The following is a 21,783-nucleotide window of genomic DNA, read 5'->3' on the forward strand; positions in this document are numbered from 1 at the left end:
TTACTAAAATACCTTAAGCGACTGTAATTCCTGAAATACCCCCAAATTCCTCACACATGAAGATTCTCAATTTTATTACCGAATAGCTGCTAAAAATTGCAGAATGGCCGAAATGCAGAAAAGGGAAGCTAAGTCAAAGTTTCCTATAAGAAAGATAAAAATAAAACAACTTTAATAATAGAGCTAGGAAATTACTTTTAGTGCGATTTGGGAACCAAATATGCAAAATTTTGACCCCACTACCAACGGCCATGAAGTTTCTGATAGTCTTGTCAAGGTCTCTGAAACAGTATCATACGGTTCAAATCCGATATTATGAGCCAAATTCACCACTTCATTTAGAGTAACTTCAAGCACACCATGCACTGAGTCGTTAGAATTATTCATACCCTACATTGATATTTGGTTTGTGCTCACTTGTAGATAGAAAATTGAACATTAACTGAAAGGGAATTTGGGCAGGGAGGAGTTTCGGCGGCACAGAAGTTCAAGAATTGATACTTGCCATCAGTACCATGCGATGCGACTGGAATAAACGTTCAGAGCCGTGTCTAAATTATTGCACTCGTTTTCCTTCTGTACAAAACAATCTATTATATTTAACAGATCTACTCTATCAGATTTTCTTTTGCCTTTTAATCCAAGATTCTGAGCTTTTAACAAACTGCCGATCATATAAATTAGAGAATATAATGATCGATGGTCACATTCTCTCATATCACGTTCACGTTCAGTATCTGATCCTAAAAGTTAGTCCTGCAATGAGTCGATGGCGGCCGATGAAGCTGAAAATTCATTCTAAATGTACGGGGTATATATATAGAGAGAACTGATCCATGTTGTTTCTATTTTTTCAGTCTTTTTTTTTTTTTTTGTCGTTCAGGACATATTAAAAAGAAAGCCGTCAAAATTTTTGCGAATGATATTATTTACATGATGCATGCAGTACCGGTCCTACCGGAGTCGAATTTAAAATTTAGCAATGCATATATTCGTTTTCCCCACGGGTTTTCATGCGATCATATGCTTTTCCAGTGGTTTCAGTACACCAACTAAAAACAAGATGGGGCCTCATTACTTGGACCTAAATCAATGGTCGAATTGTGGAATCAAATATTGAATTCGATTATTAAAGTGAAGGAATGTTATCACATTATGTTGTGTAAATGTGCAATATCGTTTCCGTACTTTAATACAATGGGGAACTCCTGTTGTGTGTGTGTGTCTATATTTATATATATAAAGAGAGAGATAATTCTTCTCTACTACGGCTGTTTTCATTTTGTTTTTCATGCAAATAAATTATTAAATTATATGGTTTAATACTCTTTTAAATTGAAGGGGCTCTTTTTTCTTTTTTCTTTTTTCATTTCTTTAAATAATAATGTCAAATTTATAACAGATGTTTAAATCCCTTTACAATCAATACATTACAATAAACATTTTGATAACGATCACGAAAGTGAACTTATGCGTCAATATATCTTCAAATGATATTTCCACCCAATGTTCGATATAATTCCTTTAAAAAAAGCATATTATTGATATAACTTTAACAGAAATCAAATATCCCTTTACAGTTATATTTAATCGATCGTGCAACCACTCTTTAATGTCGTTCATATATAGATTTGATGTTATCCACTCATTTATAGAGCGGCATATGATGCGTTATACATATTCACATTAAGTAGAACCCATCCTTAGACATTTGGTTTTCACATTTAGGAAGGATTACTCTGAAAAAAAGGAAAATAATGAATTTTTTTCCATTTTTATAGGTAAAATATAATAATATTTTTTTTTCTGTCCAGATAAATATATATACACACGCACGCACACACGTATATATAATATGTATATGCATATTATATATATAAATATTAAAAAAAAAACTAGCCTATTAGATCACTTATTATTACATGTCGTATGCATGTGGCTACAAATATATATAATATGTAAGGTAAGGTGAGGTGTGATTCGGGAGAACAATGATGACTTGAAAAATGTTAAAGAAACTAAAGAGTTAGCGAATGATGACATAAACTATTGAAATAAGAAATCTTTTAGTGAAAATTATTATCTATATTTCAAAATATTTATGTTGTATTACTAAGAATAAAAATAAAATATACATAAGCATACCTAAATGCATAATGCTTAATTGTCCTCTGGAGTCTTGTGATTGGCCTTTCAGATCAACATGTTCTCTTAGAGAATTCTTTAATGTTCTCTGTGCTCTTTTTCTGATGATGAGATGTCAGAAAGAATAGAATAATATGTATGACTTGGAGATTATGACAACTTATACATACAACTTTTTTCTATTATTTTTAGCTATTCATGTTTCAATCCATCATAAAAATAGAAATTACTTTTAAGTCTCTACACATTAAAGGCCCATACCCTCTTAGATACATTAAAACTAGGGATGACAAAAATTCATTCGGGGATGGGTACCCTCGGGGATTTTTCCCATTCGGAGAGGATATGGAGATAATTTCATGCCCAATTTCTTATTTGGGGAATGGACATGAAAATTTTTTTACCCAATTTCCTATTTGGGGAGGGGACGGGAATGAGGTGGAATCCCCATCCCATACCCATTTACCCATTTTAATTTTATTTTTATTTTTTAAAATTACTAGTAAATAAATAATAAATTTTGAATTATAAAATTATAAATATTGGTAAAAATAAAAAATATCAAAATATTTATATTATTAAACATTTAGACCTAATTAACTAATTAAAGTCTTAAATTTTTATTTAGGATATAAAAAAAACCGGGTAAATTCTATTAACCCAAAAATTTTGTTTTAATTTTAATATTCATTAAATATTTTAAACTTGAATCTATTTTTTATTTATTTTTAGATGTTATAATTGCCCACAACGAATCACAATTTCAATATCTAATCTAATATAATCTAATTTAATATTTGCTCCGACTTAACTATTGTGTTGTAAAGGGAATAGTCCACATTTATAAAGTGCCCACGCCACTATTGAAAAAGTTAATTTTGAATCTAAATTAGATTTTATTTGTAATAATTTTGTATTAGACTATTAATTTATTCATGATAGTTTGTAAAAGAAGTTTGTATCCCTTGCATGCTACATTACTTACTAATTTAATATATGTGACTTTTGTAATGGATATTAATGTAAGATATATTTCAAACTTTACTTTTATTTGAATTTTTTATTTTAATATGATTAACTCAAAATCAAAAACAAAAAAATGTATTAGTTATTCAGGGATCGAGGACCCGTGGGGATCCCCTGTTATTATTCGGGGAGGGGATAGAGATTCTCTCAAGTAATTCTGATGTAGACGGGAAAGAGACGGGGACATACGCAAAATATCGGGGATGGGTATGGGGAGATTGGTCCCGTCCCCTCCCCATTGCCATCCCTAGTAATCTCACATTTATAAGTTTTATGTTTTAACAAAATAAATATGTTTTATTCAATTCACCAATTGCGGATTTTCAAATTTTAAATCCAACCCATAAATCAAATTTTTACAGATCAAATTTTTGAGAATCAGACGAATTGAGCAGATCAGATTAGATTTTGAACAGCCTTAATATGGCTACAAATATAAATAATATAAAAGGTAATGTGGGTGTGATTCGCAAGAACAACGATGACTTGAAAAATGTGAAAGCAATTGAAGACTTACCGAATGATGACATAAACAACTGCAAAATTGATTTATTTATTTAGTAAATTGCAAGTAACGTTTTGTTGTTTGAATACCATTACTCGTAATGGGTTGATGATCATATTGGTTTGTACAATTGAGTGCACCTCAGAACGACAATGGGTATCATGTGACTACTACATTCTATTTCAAAGTACACATAGCTCAATATATTTGGTCCAACACTATCCGCGCATATATTTTGAGTAACGATGAAGAATCAAGCCTAACCTCATTTTAACCTCACAAAAGAGTAAATAAAAATTGAAATTTTTTAATAAATACTCTTAAAATTTAAATTAAAGATGAAAGCAACATTTGCCTTAGTAGGTTGGGTTTGAGTTATCATTTTCCATATAAGTCACGAGCCAGCGCTATCTTGCGGATTAAATTAACACTATTTTTTCTCTCATTCTCAAAAAGGGGAAAAACACAAGTTTTCCCCAAAACCATGCCTAGTAACAATGAACTAGAAGAGATAGAGGTTCCTTTACTAGAAGATGATTCAGCAGATCAAACACTTGCAAGAAAGGTTTGGGTTGAATCTAAAAAGCTGTGGCACATTGTTGGTCCATCAATCTTTAGCCGCCTTGCCACCTACTCTATGTCCGTCGTCACTATAGCTTTTGCTGGTCATTTGGGTGATCTTGAACTTGCTGCCATCTCCATTGCAAATAATGTTATCGTTGCTTTCAATTTCGGCCTCTTGGTACGCAACTAAAAAAATCTCTCTCTCTTTCATTTTATCTCCGTCTTTCTCCAATTAAATGAAACTGTTTGAAAATCACTCCGACCAAAACGGCATAATTTCTTGCTTCTTAATTACAAGTGTTTGTGATTTTTTTTCCCAGCTGGGGATGGCAAGTGCATTAGAAACTCTGTGTGGGCAAGCTTTTGGGGCAAAAAAGTATTACATGTTGGGCGTCTACATGCAACGTTCGTGGATTGTGCTTTTCACTTGCTGTGTTCTGCTTTTGCCTCTGTATCTTTTTGCCTCTCCATTATTGAAGCTATTGGGCCAGCCGAATGACGTGGCAGAGCTATCTGCGACGGTTTCTATGTGGATGTTGCCGCTTCATTTCTCCTTTGCCTTCCAGTTTCCTTTGCAGAGATTCTTGCAATGCCAGCTTAAGACCTTGGCGGTTGCATGGGTTTCTCTGGTGGCCCTGTTGGTGCATATTTTTGTGTGTTGGCTCTTTGTTTACAAAATGCAGTTTGGTTTGATCGCCACAATCCACACTTTGAATTTTTCTTGGTGGGTTTTGGTTTTTGGGCTCTTTGGTTACGTTGTTTTTGGAGGGTGTCCTCTTACATGGACTGGTTTCTCCGCTGAGGCGTTTTCTGGTCTCTGGGAGTTTGTCAAACTCTCTGCTGCTTCTGGTGTCATGCTTTGGTAGGCTCTTCGTAATTAATTAACCACAAATTTTAACTATTAAGTCAATTGTTCAAGGTTTCTCTTGAAATCTTATTATAACTTTTCCGAACTTTGAAATCACAGCTTGGAGAATTGGTATTACAGAATATTGATGCTGATGACAGGAAATCTTCCCAATCCAAAACTTGCGGTGGATGCTTTGTCGATATGGTATGTCTACGATCAATAGTAATAATATGTTCACAAAATTGAGATACATAATTTTTATTTTGAATAATACGTCACTTGGCATTTCGTTGGTCTATTAGGGTTAATTGATGATAGATTATTTGAGATACAATTTATTTTTTTTAATTTCGATTATTCTTTTTGTACACAAACTCTTTACTTTTATTTTATCATGAAATTGGTTTTGGTTGAATTGCGGGCGTCTCATTTGGCAGCATGACGATAAACGGCTGGGAGATAATGATTCCTTTCGCCTTCCTTGCTGGAACCGGGTAACACCTCTCTTATTCCCTTCTTTTGTAAAACTTAATTATGAACCTGTGGTGGTCGGGGGCGGATTTATATAGCAGCTCCTTTATTTTCATATTAATTTTTTTAAAAAATTTGTCTTGAGTGAGGGTAAATTTATAAAAGAAAATGATAATTACAGTTAATTTTATTAAGTATTATTATACCCCAATAAATTAAATTTCTAAATCTGTCGCTCGCGCACCATTTTTGTCTCATTTTTTGTGTAATGAATTTTCAAAAGTGCATATCCATAGCATCATCATTGTCAGCCCCACATGTCTTTAAAGTGCGTCCGTTTTGAATTATTTTTGAATCTTTGTGAGATTCAAAAATAATTTTGAAAAATTAAAAATTAATTTTAATATTTAGTAAATTTTTTTAGTAATTATTTTTTTATAAAATCACCCTATCTTATGACAGATTTTGAAAATATGGGAAAGAGTAGTTTTTCAAAATTTAATTTTGAGAATCACTTTTATATTTATTACAATTCCACATATATCCTCATATATATAATAAAAATTTAAAATTGTCCTCATTAATTATAATTTAAAAATATTAATTTTAAAGAGATTACTATTATCATTAATTTTATTGAGATGACAATATAAAAAATAAAATTAATATATAAAATATTTATTTCAATTGTCAATTATTACATGTACAAAATAAACAATTTATATATATATATATATATATATATATGTTTAAATAAATTTTATTTAATATTATGTCTAACTCAATTATTTATATTATTACAACAGTTTAATAATAAGATTTATTAAATGTACATGACTATTTTTAAAATTCATAATATTTTAAAAATAAATTTTACCAACTATTTAATTAATTTTCTTTGTAGCTTGTTGTTCAATAGTAAAATTAAAAATAATTATCTAATAATAAAATTAAAAATAATTATTTTAAAAAATATAGCATTACTGAAATGCCACGTAAAAGTGCATGGTTAGAAGTTTGAACGACATCTGGATAAGTTAGACCCCGCGGTCAACTTAATTAGATATTTTTATCTGGAAGAGCGTTCAGATTGTTGACTGATGCGACACCATGGGTATAACCTGTAGCTGCACTTTCTCGTATTAGGATTAATTTTCGAATGCTTCTTTTGTTTTTTTGTTTTTTTTTTTCTCTTCTTTTTTCTCTTTTCTCTTTTTTCCAGTATTCGACGCGAAAGAGGGGGGACAAAAAGTAGGGTTGATTTGTTAATGTCGTGCAAACCAGATGGCAACCCCTCGCTTTAATAATATTCATCAGTGTGTCTGCTGACATAAAGTAGTTTAATTTGGTCTATAATATTTTTTAAAAAAGAGGCACACATGTCCCACGTGGCAATTACCTAAATGTTGAAATAATAATTTATGCACGTGAACTTGTGATATGGTTTTGCACGTATTTGAGAACAAAGAGATATGTTAATGCTTGGAATGGTGATACGCTATACGTTAATGCTTGTGATGATGATACACTGCATGCAGGGTAAGAGTTGCAAATGAGCTTGGAGCTGGTAATGGCAAAGGAGCCAAATTTGCCACAATAGTATCAGTGGTGACATCAAGCCTAATTGGTCTCTTCTTCTGGTTACTGATAATGATTTACCACAAAGAAATTGCTTTGATATTCACTTTAAGCGAAGTTATCTTGCAAGCAGTAAATGAATTGTCGATCCTCTTAGCATTTACCATTCTGCTAAACAGCATTCAGCCAGTTTTCTCAGGTAATATATACATATATATATAGCCTACTAATTATCTATTTTTCTACCAAACAATGATATTTAGACAGGAAAATATGATCGAACGGTAACCAAAAAAATAACTATAAAACAAGCCTGTATTGGAATTGTTTTTGTTTACCCAAAAGAGTCAATTCGACTCACGTATAATTGTATTGGCTTCTTGAAGGGGTGGCTGTGGGATCAGGATGGCAGTCGTACGTGGCATACGTAAACCTAGGCACCTACTATTTTGTTGGAGTTCCCCTTGGATTTTTGATGGGATGGGTCTTCCATCAAGGTGTCGAGGTATGTGTATTTGAACTTTTTCTTTCCACCACCCATTTTTTTTCGGTGACTGACCACTCCGAAGGAATAGTCCCAATCCAGAAAGACAAAAGTAGAAAACGAAAACTTTAGAAATTAGAATTATATACATATTATAAGCATCTGACATCAACTTAGATGGCCATCAATTATGATAAGATTCCGAATTAAATTTAGAAATGGACTCAGAAAGTGGGAATTTGGAAAATTTTTAAAGTAGAAAAGAAACTCCCTATTTCGACTGAAATTGGATTCCTTAATTAGGGAATTTGGCTTGGAATGATTTTCGGTGGCACTGCAGTCCAAACCTTGATACTTACCGTCATTACAATGCGATGCGACTGGGATAAAGAGGTAACTATATAGTCCTTTTAATCATTGCAGCAATTGTGCTTTATCAGTGTAAAATTTTTTGATTAATTAGCTAACATTAATTTAACCTTTTTACTTTGTATGGTGAAACTTGGGTAGGCGGAGAAAGCAAGCAAGATTTGTAAGGAAATGTGCTGAATTGTAGTATCGTATGTTTATAAATTCACCTCTCTCGCACCCTATCTCTCTATATATCAATAAACATAAAGAATGGATTGTCATAACCCAGAGGTATTAATGGGTTAAGATCTTGTTTTTTGCTCTCTTGATCTATTGTTAGTTTTTATAGACCTGTAACTTATGCTAAATGAATAAATTAGTGAGTAAAATTGACTTTTTTTTAATTATTAATTTATGCTATTTAGTTCTTTTAATTCCCCTCACGTTTGTTTTTTCTTCAAACAGATCCGAATTGCTCGAGTTTGGTTCCAATTTGGATCAGGAAGTAATTAGAACTCCAAAAAAAAATGTCATACAAACTTAGTTTGAATGTTTAATTTGAATATTTAAGTAGAAACTTAATTACGTGTCACTAATTATTAAATATTATATATCTAATATGGATCCCTTTAAGTTACATGCATGTACCTTACAACCCTCTCACATAAATAGTGTTCATTTACTATTCATGTGAGAGGGTTGTAAGGTACATGGATGTAACTTAGCATTTGCCATCTAATATTAGTTGATTTTAATATTATTAAAAAAACATGGTGTGTCAGGGATGTTATTGGCCTACAATGTCAATATGTGGAGCATTGGTGGATCATAACCATGTGAGCCAACTTTATCAACATAACAATATAAAAAAGGATAAAGAACATAATAATCACAAGAGGCATGGTGCTGTCTTTTCTCAAACCCATGCCTGGCCTACGAACAATGACATTAGGTCACATGGATGGATGTGAGTTCATGTAACCATATCGTGTTAAATTTAAGTTAACATGAATTCGATCTATTTATTAATTATGTCGATACATTAAAATATGAATATAATCTATTTATTAATCATGTCAATTATATTGACTTGTTTAATATATTTAATATAAAAAATAAAATTAATTTAAAAATAATAAATATATCAATATTACTCTAAAAAATAGGTCGTTAGTAAATTAATATGACATAAATATGATGTGAATAAATTTATAATATAATATGGATATGGCGTGTATAATTAATTTAATGTTCAAAATATATAATTTTTTTAGATAATATTACCACATATTAATTGATATTCATGTCATAAACGTGTACTCGTGTTGAGGTGGTCCAACACGAATACAACATGGTTATTTATCATGTCATGTCATGTCAACTCATTTATTAATCGTGTCAATATTTGTCAACATGAATATGGAAAAGTTGTGTTGTATCAGTGTTATATGTGTCCTAATCCATTTTGCCACCTCTAAACTCACATCATAGAATTCACCTCTTCGCTGGAAAAATTCTTAGGTATTCCTAGAATATTGCCACTTTCCTATTCACTCACTATTATATATGTGTTTTAATTAATTATGATGATATATATACACATGTGGTAAATAAAAAATAAAAAATAATAATGCTCCAAGATATTGGATTATGATTCCCTTATAATATGATTTCATTCTGAGCAAAAATACATGTGGGTAATTAGTAGTTAATAAATAAAAAAATGAAAAAGTTAAATCTTATCCATACATTATCACTTAAAAGACACATGGCACACGATCTTTAAAAGCTCATGATAAGAGCTCAGATCAGGAGAGAATCTTTATTCCCAAGATATCACAAACTTTCTCGTTCTCATTGGATGGGCGCTCAATCAATTTTTTTTTTCAAATTATTGATATTTGAACTGCAACTTTGTAGGATCAAACTATATATGAATCTAACTACTCGATTGAGGCTAATCCATGAGGGCCATCAATCTCCTTTCTCCCTTTTTTTTTTTTATTTACTGTTAACGCCACACTAGTCTCTCATTATCAAATAACTATATGATGTGTTTCACTACCAGAAAGGTTCCCATCCAGTAATGACAGCAGACCTAAAAACAGCAAGGACATGATGTTGAAAACACCTCTTTCTCTATTTAAATCATTCCTGGGATAAAAGAAAAGCAGAGCTTGTTTAAGTTGGGTTTTGGTTAGTAGAGCGTTTACAAGTAGAGCTTTCATTAAAAAAAAAATAGTTGTTTGCTTGTCAACGAGAACTTTTATTAAAAGTTGTAAAATTACTTTAATAGATAAATTTTTAAAATTATGTTATAAAATAAATGAAATAAGATTGTCGAATAAGTAAATGATATTTTAAATATTTTAACATTTCAAATAAGCTTTTCAACTTTTACTCTCAAAACCTCAGAATTTGAGATTTTACTAGTAGAGAAAAAATAGTTTATTTAATTTTCAAAAACTTTACGTAAAAAATAACTAAACAACAATAAAAAAAATTTAAAAAAACTTATAAAATTAAATAAGTGCTTATGACTGTTAAATAAGGCATATCAAACGGACACTAAAAACTTAATTGAACAATTTCTTCTTTTATATGATATGTTTTCAGTGAACTCAACGAGAAATGCAGGGCCACATTTTACCAAAGCCTGATATTTGACAAGTGCAAACTCTCGATTACAACTTGTCTGTAGAATCTGAAAAATAAATGTAGCTAGCAATGGCTCACAATCAAATAGATAAATTGATGCGATATTCTAACAAATAATTTTGGATATTTAAATTTTATTTTAAATTGTATGTGCCTTAACTTAGGAAAAATAAGAACAACTAAAACAATTAAAATAAAAAGGAGAGAGCGGAGGCTGCTGTCGTTCGAGTGATTGAGAGGGTCAGAGAGAGAATGAAAGATAGCATTTGCTAGAATAATGATTGTATTTATTTATTTTTTTTTTGAGAAGAATCATGATTTTATTTAAGTTTGTTAGTCAAGTCTAGTTTGGACCATATGTGTCTCTCCACTCAAGGCCCTCGTAATTATATCTACGTGGAATGCCCTACGCTGTATGATGTTAGATAATGCTTTATGGACAATGCTGATAATGCTTTATGGATAATAGTTATCATATGCGGATGTCTTTAATTATTGCACTGCAAAGCTCCTGTTCAATATTTACAAAACTGTAAAGGTGGGGGCACTCTAAATTGTAAAGGACTACTCAATAGATCTCACATACCAAATGCAAATACATTGGCTATATAAGTAGGTTTAGTTTCAGCTTGAAAATTGGTGGTTTTACATTATTAAATCAAATGATTCTGATGGCATTCAAATAAAATGGTTGATATACTTTGGAGCAAAAATATAATTTGTTTAACCAGGCTTAAATAAAAATGTTCCTGTAAAGCTTAGAGAGTGATAAATTTTTTTAAGATAAAACCTCCTAGGTTCTGAGGTTATTAACCTCCTAAGTTCTAAGGTTCTTAACCTCCAAGATTCCTAAGTTCTAAGGTTCCAAGATTCCTAAAATAAACCAGCTCATATAAGATCTCGTACATTCTTAAGTTCTGAGGTTCCTAACCTCTTAGATTTCAAAGCTTCAAGGCTCTTTTGATCATTCCTAGAACAAACCTTCTAGGATTTCCAAGAATTTTAGGATGAACTACCTAGGATAAAACTTCCTAGGTTATGAGGTTCCTAGCCTTAAAGGTCCTAAGACAAATCTTCTAGGATAAAATCTCTAAAGTTCTAAGATTCTTAGCCTCTAAGGTTCCTAAATTCCAACTTTCATAGGGTTTTAAGACAAATCACTTAGGATAAATCTCCTAGGTTTTGAGATTCCTAACCTTTAAGATTCTTAGGTTCCAAATACTAACCATCTAGCATAAACCTCCTAGGCTTCAAGGTGCCTAGGAAAAATCACCTAGATAAAACTTCTTAGATTCGAAGATTCCTAAACAACAAAGTCCTGAGTTTCAAACTATACTTAGGATAAACCTCTTGTATTCCTCAGTTCCAAGGATCTAAGACAAATCACCTAGAATAACTCTCCTAGGTTCCAAGGTTCTTAACCTCCAAATTTATGAGATTCCTAGCCTCTAAGATTACTAGATGCTAAGGTTCTTAGAACAAATGACCTAGGATAAACCTTTATGGTCGCCAATATTCCAAGTTTCCTGGGATAAACCACCTAAATCTCCTAAGTTCCAAGGTTCCAAGATGTCTACGATCCTAGGATCCTAAGAAAGCCACATAGGATAAATCTCCTAAATTCCAAGGTTCCTATTATCTCAAGGTACTAGGAAAAACAATGTAAGATAACACTTTCACCTTTGATTCGAATAAAAGATTGCTTGTGTGTCACTCGACATAGGCACAAGAAGACAACTGTCGCTAGATGTCACAAGAACAACGACACTTATCATCAAAGAAACTAGGACTGAAGTCTAATCAATTTCGCCTATAAATATACTCTATATTCTCACTAAAAGTTAGGCAAAAAACTCACTAAAGAGAGGAAATGTTAACTCTCTCTCTTTAAAATTCCTAACTTTAATTTTATAGTGAAAGGGTTTACATCGATAAATTTGTTCCTATGATCTTTTTTTGGTGTTGTAGAATATCGTCTTACAAAGTCATCTTAATCATGTAGAGAAATGATATGAACCCCTATGAGAATTCAAGGGCCCATTAAGACCAGCCAAAGAAGAAATTCGTAATTATTTTATCCAACAAAGAGAAAGTCCAGTCCTAAAAGATTCATCATTGATTGAAATTACCACGTAGTAAGTTAGGATAAAATTTGCACCAACAATATGTACTTTTTTTTAAATTTTAAATCATCTCATTTATTTAACTTTAAATCCTCTTATTTCTTTCATTTACCCTTATAATGTCTTGTTGGTGAAAATTTATACTTACATAATGGTGCAAAGTTCCAAACTTTCTTTTCCTTTATCTCATGCAAACATAGAATTTAATTTGCTGATCAAGCTGCTCTAAGCAAGAACTTTATCATTTAATTATTAACCCTAATTATTTATTGTTCTTCCAGCTGTTATTGTGTTAAAAATGATATATATATATATATATATAAATTCTGCTTTCTATATAGGGATGACAGAAATCCCCATGGGGACGAGGATTCTAAGGAATTTTTTCCATTCAAAGAGAGTAAATGAATGATTTTATACCTAATTTCTTATTCAAGGAAAAGACATGAATGATTTTTTACTCAGTTTCTTATTCATAAAAGGGATAAGGATGAGGTAGAATCCACATCCCCTCTCCATTTTCTCATTTTAATTTTAGTTTTTAAAATTCTTAGAGAATAAATAATAAAATTTAAATTTTAAAATATTAAATATTGTTATAAATAAAAAATATCAAAATATTTATATTATTAAATTTTTGAGCCTAATTGACTAGTTATATAGGCTAAATTTCTATTGAGGACATTAAAAAGGCCGGATAGAATCTTGTTCACCCAAAATTTTTTTAATTGTAATATTTATTAAATATTTTAAGCTTTTATCTAATAAAATAAAATTTAAAGCAAAATTGTAAAACTTAATTTCTAATTTTCGACAGTAGCCAACAATCTCTTTAACTCCACTTTTATTCAAATTTGTATTTTAATATAATTAAATTAAAATAAAAAAAAACTAAAACGTATCAGTTATTTGGGGATCGGAAACCCTCAGAGATCCCTAGTTATTATTTAAGGAGGGGACGAAAATTTCCTGAAGAAATACTGATGGAGACGAGGAGATGGGGATGTATGCAGAATAACAGGGAGGGGTACAGGGATGTCGGTCCCCTCTCCTCCCCTCCCCATTACCATCCTTATTTATGTAATTGATAATAGTCAAGGTTACACAAGAATGTTGTTGCCTTAAACAAAAGTACAGTGTTGTTGCCTTAAACAAAAGTACAGTAAAACGTCGATAATTTAATAATAGTATTTGAACTAAGAAAGATATATTAATTAAGTGAATATTATTTAATTGAATTATAATTTAACAAGTTGATGGATTTGCAAAACCTATTTTTTAATCAAGATTTTAATTTATTAAGATTTTACTGTACATGTTATTCCCTCTATCAACATACAAATTGTCATAAAAAAATGCTAGCTTCGATATCTCTTATTAGAGTCAACCTTGATGGTTTCTACTCTAATTGGTTTGGTACTGGAAATTCCATGATTTTGATTTTCTTGATCTATATTCTACTCGTTTATTTATTATGATATGTAGAATTTATTTTTAGAATTCATATTATTGTAGGGATGTAGCGAGGTATTTTGCAAAATATAAGAATGTACGTTATGTATGGGTTATAATGGACAAGGAATGAAGGAACTACCTCGGATGCATGACTTGCCCAAGACTTTGGCAGAAAACAAATATGACTAAAACAGAACTTCCTTATTAGGGTTTTGTTGATGCGGGATTCTGGTTCTCCTCTGCCTACGACCAGGATCTCTGCTCGATCAACTTCACCACGACCAGGAGGTCTCCGCGTAAGGCTTCTTCCCCGGAGGTTCCTGCGCACACAGATAAGTCAGAGTACGCCGGTTGTTTTCCCGGTGCAAACCCTCCGACGCTCAAGTCAGATATGAAGGTTCGGGGAACGCTCGCCACCAATCTTATGGCTCTTAGATTGTTTTCTCTCTTTTAGAATTGAAATTGCTAACCCTTTTACCTTCGTTGGCTACCTTTTTATAGGCTTCCTCTGAATCCCAGTTTTCCGCCTTTTCTGAGACGGTCTGGGGCTCTGACTGCTGCGTTATGGGCAAACGGGGGATCTTGCGTGTTACGCCATGGTTCAGGGGAAGGCGTGGTTGTCGTGGTTCTGCGAGATCTTGCGTGTTACGTCACGGTTCAGGGGAAAGCGTGGCTGTCGTGGTTCTGCGAGATCTTGCGTGTTACGCCACGGTTCAGGGGAAAGCGTGGCCGTCGTGCCTAGATTCTCGGGCTGGAGAGCATGTCTTGCCAACTGCCGTCGACCGGGTCTCCTCGCCTATCGACCTCTAGCCGGAATGGCCGTATACCTCTTATAGGGAATTGGCCTCGCGGATGACAACATCGTGGACGAGCAGGATATTTCTGCTCCTGTTCCTCCGCGCACCAGGCTTTTACGGAACACACCGGTTCGCAGGACTCTGCCATCGGATATCTGCTCGTCATTCCTGGTCTCGTCGACGTATTTCTCTCAAACAGTATCTCTCCCAAACAGGTTTTATTCCTGATTAAGTTCTAATTTATGTAGTTCGAGTTATTATATTAAATAAACAGCTTTAGCTTAAGCGAGTAGTTGCATAATCATAGCAGCATCACTGCCAAGACGACCACCAATAAGAAAAACCCTTGAAGAAAAAAAAAATACACGTGCGAAATATGCACAGAGCCAGCACTACAAATCAAGAAATTCAAGAATCTCTGCACAAATCCTATTTGTCAAGACTGCATAGCAAAATACACCAAATAAACGAAGATCGAAGGTGACGAGACAGCGAGAATCAAATGCCCTGAATTAGATGGTGAAAAACTTTTAGGGCCTGTTTCTTACAGGGATATTATCAAACCAAGTGCTTTCTCAAAATGTTGTGATCTTCGCTCTGAAGATGATATTTTAGGGTTTGAGAGGAGCTTTTGCCCTAACAAGAGTTTCATGGCTTTGGTGGTGAACGAGTGCTGCAGAAACAGTTATAGACAGAAGAAATCTAAGTGTCCAAAGTGTCGTCGATATTTTTGTTTTCAGTGTAGGTTGGCTTGGCATGCCGGGCACTACGAATGTGAGGAAAGTGAAAAAATTAAGTGTCCCAATGATATTTTCAAATTTCCATGGGAAGGTTGCGGAGAAGATGATATGGGCTAAATGTCATAGCTGTGGCCACTGTGTTAACGTTACCCACAAGGATCAATCTCATACCATTGATTGCAGGTTCTAAATTTTATATATTTGGGAAAATATCCACCGTCCACCCGTTTTTTACACCTTTTTTAAAAATACACAATTTCTTTATGTTTTGGCTGGAATCCACCTAAAGTTACATTTTGTTTCACTTTTCCACTTCCGTTTGGAATCCATTAAAAAAACTAACGGAAACTTAAAAAAATGACCATTTTACCCCCAAAATAAAAATTACAATTTCACCCTAAAAAATGATAAGATTTAATGATGAATATCATATTTTGTACGTTAATGAAGTACAAAAAAATCTTAACTACTAGAGATTATAACTCAATGAATAATAAAACTCTACTTATCTTAAATTCAATTGATGGTTTGCGAGATTGAGCTATTTTTAATACTACTGTTATAATTTAACATTCTAATTACAGACATATTTAAAAAAAAAACATGCATTTGATGGTTGTGGAATTAATTTCTTTATTGACTGATGGGAAAAATAATTAAATTTAATTTGATTATTTTTGTTAATTTTTAAGGTGAAATTGTAATTTTCGTTTTGGGGGTTAAATTGTCATTTTTTTTAAGTTTCCGTTAGTTTTCTTAATGGATTTCAAACGGAAGTGGAAAAGTGAAACAAAATGTAACTTTAGGTGGATTCCAGCAAAAAAATAAAAGAATTGTGTATTTTTTAAAAAAATATAAAAAACGGGTGGACGGTAGATATTTTCCCTCATTGCCATTCTTTGACTTTATATTGTTAGTTTTATTAATAATGGAAGAGAAAAAAGCAATATAATATAAGATATAAAATCGATTCATTTGTGACCAATAATTTATTATTTATTAATTGCTTTTTTCAGATGCAAGGCTCGATTTTGTTATGATTGCGGGGCAGAGGTTCCTTGTGAGTGCATCCGAGACTGTCTCCTACATATATTCTAGGGTTGGCAGAAAAGCCCGGGCCGGCCCAGGCCCGCACAGGCCAGGCCCAGGCCCGCGGGCTTAAAGCCCGGCCCGTGGCTTGAAATTAGGGATAAGGGCTCATAATTGACAAAGCCCATAACATATGGGCTCAGTCAAGGGCCTGAATGAAAAGCCCGGGCTTTATAATAAATAATATATATATTTTTAAAAAAAAATAAAAACTGTATAATAATAATACATTAATACTATGATACATTAATATATCATAAAATTGAAATAAATAAAAAAATTAAAACAAAACAATTAAAAACCGTGAGTCTGTATTCTGTAAGTGTAATAGCAAAACAATTTATAATATTGACAAAATCCCTATATCGGTAAATCCCTCATTTCCCTCCCTCACTTCTCAGTTCTCACTCACCTCTCAGTTCTCACTCACTGTCACAGCGTCATCGTGCCGACGTCTCACTGTTCTCGCCGTCGGCAGCCAGCAGCAGCGAGCATCTCCAGATTCCAGCAGCGTCCAGCCAGCATCAGCCATCAGCGACCCACCGTCCAGCAGCAGCAACAACATATTCCAGCAGCAGCAGCATCAGCCACCGCCCAGCCACCCACCGTCCAGCCACCCAGCAAGGCAGCAACAACTTCTTCCGCGAGTCCAGCAGCGCCTCCCACCCACCAGCACAGCTGCGCGATTATCTAATTTTTACAGAAAGCTCTTAAGGTTTTTGTGTTCTTATTTCAAATTTTTACTTCTTCAGATCTTGTTATGTATGAAAGAAGTTGTTCAATGTGGTTAAACTTTGATTTGTGCTTAAATCAGATATGTTTAGCGAAGCAATAACATGTGCACTAGTTTTCGGGGAAACAAAATTTAGGTTGTGGGATTGTGGAGACTGGAGGCTGTATTGAATATATTACCTAATTTATTGGAAATGGTGGTGTTATAATTTTTCACTCTTTTTTTATTTTTGTTTTGTCAAAGTTTTAAGTTACTGAAATGGAATGATTCAGAATTTCGGATCAACACATATCTTTACATGCTTGATTTTGTTTTTTTTTTTAAACAATCATTTGGTGATTTCTGGTGATAATTTAATTCACAATTACGAATCATTACAAGATTACAATTTTATTGTCAATTTATTGTTCTGGACATTGTAAATTTATTGTCAATTACAAATCGTTTGGTGATTTCTGGAGTTCTGGACATTGTAAATTTATTGTCTTGTCACTGCTGTAGTGTTGTGCTTGTAAATGCAGTATGCGTTTACTGCATTTACACTTAGCTTAATTAATTTATTAATTTAATATTTTATCTCCTTTAATTTTTGTATAGGTTTATAATGGAAAATGTTTCTGAATCTTCTAATTTGCCTTCAAATCCATCTGTGGAGTCGGAAAATGTTCAAGAAGAAATGCGGAGTGATAAAAAAAGAAAACAGAGGGTTGTTTCAAATTGTTGGGACCATTTCACAAAACTAAATGTTGGTAGTGTAGCAAAGGCAAAATGCAATCATTGTGGAACGATTCTTTCTTGTGGATCGGGAACCAATCATTTGAATAGACATACTAGACAAATTCATGGTTTTAATCAATCGACAATTGAAGAAGTTTTTGAGAATAAGCAACACTTGGTGAAAACCGAAAGTGGTGAGCTTGGAATTCAGAAATTTGACCCATTGGTTGCACGTCAAAAACTTACAACAGTTGTTGTTAAACATGAGCTTCCTTTTAGATTTGTGGAGTATGAGTCATTTAGAGAATTTGTTGATTATTGTAATCCATTGGTGAAGCATATGTCTAGAAACACTTTAAAGAGTGAGATCTTTAAGATATATAATGTTGAAAAGGGGAAGGCAATGAATTTGTTGGAGGTTAATAATAGTAGGGTGGCAATTACTACAGACATGTGGACGGCTTGTAATCAAAAGAAAGGTTATATGGTTGTTACAGGACATTTCATTGACAACTCTTGGCATTTGCAAAGTCGAATTCTAAGGTATTTTTACTTTATTAAATATTAAAATTTTTTATTTAATTTTTTTGTAACATGGCATAATTTTTATTATTTTTTTTAATGAACAGATTTATATATGTGCAAGCCCCACATACAGCTGATTGTATTTCCCAAATTTTGGTGAAGTGTTTGATGGATTGGAATCTAGATAGAAAGTTATCCACAGTTACTTTGGATAATTGTTCAACTAATGATGCGATGGTTGCAAGATTGAAGGGATTGTTGTCCACGGAGTCAATGATATTGAGCGGTAATTTTTTTCATATGAGGTGTGCGGCTCATATTTTGAATTTAATTGTGAAGGATGGGTTGTCGGTGATTGAGAGTGGTATTACACGTGTTAGAGACAGTGTGTCTTACTGGAGTTCATCGCCAAAACGGGTGGAAAAGTTTGAGGTGGCATGTCGTCAAATACAAATAGATGTGAAAAAGTTGGGGCTTGATTGTCCAACTAGATGGAATTCGACTTTTGCGATGCTTGAACTTGCAGTGAAGTACAAAAGTGTTTTTTCTCGACTGCAAACACTTGAGCCACAATACAAGTGTTTGCCAAGTAGTGAGGAATGGGAGTTGGCTAAGCAAATGCTAGATTATTTGAGGCCTTTTTCAAAGTTGACTGAGATGTTTTCGGGTACAACATACCCCACTGCTAATCTATTTTTTCCATTGGTTTGTAAAATGAGGATTGCATTGAAGGGGTGGCAAACATCCGATGTTCCTGCAGTTAAGAATATGGCGGATAACATGATTGGGAAATTTTTGAAGTATTGGGATGAGATTAGTGGGGTATTGGGCATGGCTGTTATTCTTGATCCGAGATACAAGATGATGTTGATTAATTATTATTATCCGAAGATTTATGTAGTCGGCCTTGAAAATCAACTTAAGAGAGTGCGGGAGCTTTGTAATGAAATGATGAATTATTATGAGGCCAAATCCGCAACTACGAGATACGGTGTTGTTGGTGAGTCTTCTACCGCACTTGTTGTTCCTTCCGACCAATCTCATATTGATTTTGATAATATAGATGATATGGGTGATTTTGATGCATATGCAACCCAAAATAGTCAACCTATTAGTTCGAAGTCCGACTTAGATATGTATTTGGAGGATCCTTTAGTCAAAAGAACTCCGGATTTTGATGTTTTACAATGGTGGAAGATGAACAAAGGTAAATATCCTATTTTGGCGGAGATGGCCAAAGATTTGCTAGCCATACCTGTGACAACTGTTGCCTCGGAGTCGGCTTTTAGTACGGGGGGTAGAACATTGAGTCCACATCGAAGTAGACTACATCCAGACACGTTGGAAGCTATAATGTGCTCTCAGCATTGGTTATAGGCTACTAGCAGTAGAGGTATAAAAACATTCTTTTACAAAATTAATTACTAATTATTTTACTTTATTATTTATTTTAACACTTTTTTTTATTAGGTGGAGTTCCTGAAGAAGAAATTTTTACTGGCGAGGAATTGAAGGATGAGGACGAAGATGGCCCGCAAATATTGGATTAGTTTTTTTTTTTATATTAGTGGTTGATTACTTGATTTGTATGTTGTGTATGGTACTTGTGATGTTAGTATTTTTTTTATTTTGTGTTGGCTAATCATGTATTAGAGAATTATGTTTAAGTTTTTAGCCTATTGTAGTATTATGTATTGGATAATTATGTTTTGAACATTTATAGTTTTATTTAAATTTTTTTTGAAAATTCGTAAAAGCCCAAGCCCGGCCCAGGCCCGTCAAAGCCCGACCCGCCCAAAGCCCGCCCATTTTGGATGGGCTTTAAGAGGGCCTGGACTTTTTAAATATTATATGGGCCTGGTCCTGGGCTTGGCAAAGCCCGGCCCAGGCCCTTAAATTGCCAACCCTAATATATTCGCAGTATTTTTTTTCCCTCTTTTGGTTTTAATGGCTGTTGGCACGTTTACCTATGGCTAAATAATTTCTTTCTGAACTTTTTATGTTTTTTAAAACATAATAAAAGAATTACATTACGTTATGGGATTTTATCTATTTTATTTTATTTTACTTTTCATTCATTTTGAGGTCAAGTGGTCAATTGATATATTTGTCAATCACTGAGTTGTTCTAAGTTTTTTATCAGCGAATAAAGGGGTTTGGGACTCACTTGTCAAAATCATGCTATTTTTCAAATGTATAGAAATTAACATTCAAATAGGAATGGCCCGTGTATTTTACCTGTTTGTAAATTGCTGTTTTAAGAATGGAGATTATTATTATTTTTTTAATCTTTATTTTCGAGAGATAATTAAATTAATGATGGGCTTTTAAGTAATTAACAACACAAAAGTAATTATATATATTATAATTTCGAAAAATTAATAGCCTTGCAATTATGAAAAAATCTATTAATTAAGTTAATATCATGGTCATAATGAAGTATAGAGAGAAAATATAATATGAGAATGTAGTGATTCTTTATATGATACAATTTTAATTTAATCTTAATTAAGTAAATTAGTCACTTGATAATTCTTTAGCCATTGCATTGCTAGATGATCAGAGAATATATATATATATATATATATATATATATATATATATATATATATTGAGCCATAATAGCTTCTTATCTAAAAAGTGTAAAAAAAAAAAAAGCAATAATGCCCGCGATGAAATGGATGAGGCATTAATTTCAAGAAGAAGCAAAAACATGGGAAACGCATTTTACAAAAATGTCATAGACATAACACTTGTATTAAGTTTTAAATTAGTTAAATTTTAATTTAATTTATTGTGAAATTATTTAATTTCTTATAAAACTTGTTATCTAATAAATTCAAAAAATTATTAATTTACCATGTTGGCTGCAACTGTGGACCGATCAAAATTGTTATTTAATGGAGATTATCAATTTATCAAATATTAATTTAATAAGGCTCTTCTATATCTTACATAAAATTCATTAGACA

General features: G+C 32.6%; 2 protein-coding genes across 2 annotated transcripts; both read left to right on the plus strand.

Annotated features, from left to right (window-relative positions):
• Positions 1–4,058: 4,058 nt before the first annotated feature.
• Positions 4,059–8,322, plus strand: LOC18047838 (protein DETOXIFICATION 27). The gene is made up of 8 exons (XM_006442777.2): positions 4,059–4,418; positions 4,561–5,102; positions 5,208–5,294; positions 5,528–5,584; positions 7,100–7,338; positions 7,526–7,644; positions 7,927–8,016; positions 8,134–8,322. The coding sequence occupies exons 1-8, from the start codon at positions 4,161–4,163 to the stop codon at positions 8,170–8,172; spliced, it is 1,431 nt and encodes a 476-aa protein (XP_006442840.2). The 5' UTR covers positions 4,059–4,160; the 3' UTR covers positions 8,173–8,322.
• A 6,279-nt stretch (positions 8,323–14,601) lies between these two features.
• LOC112099940 (zinc finger BED domain-containing protein RICESLEEPER 2-like) lies at positions 14,602–20,188 on the plus strand. The gene is made up of 6 exons (XM_024187472.1): positions 14,602–14,607; positions 14,712–14,865; positions 16,764–16,846; positions 17,238–17,551; positions 18,167–18,829; positions 18,916–20,188. The coding sequence occupies exons 1-6, from the start codon at positions 14,602–14,604 to the stop codon at positions 20,186–20,188; spliced, it is 2,493 nt and encodes an 830-aa protein (XP_024043240.1).
• The last annotated feature ends 1,595 nt before the right edge of the window (positions 20,189–21,783 follow it).

The sequence above is a fragment of the Citrus clementina genome, unplaced genomic scaffold, assembly GCF_000493195.1.
Source record: "Citrus clementina cultivar Clemenules unplaced genomic scaffold, Citrus_clementina_v1.0 scaffold_3, whole genome shotgun sequence".
Lineage (NCBI taxonomy): Eukaryota > Viridiplantae > Streptophyta > Magnoliopsida > Sapindales > Rutaceae > Citrus > Citrus x clementina.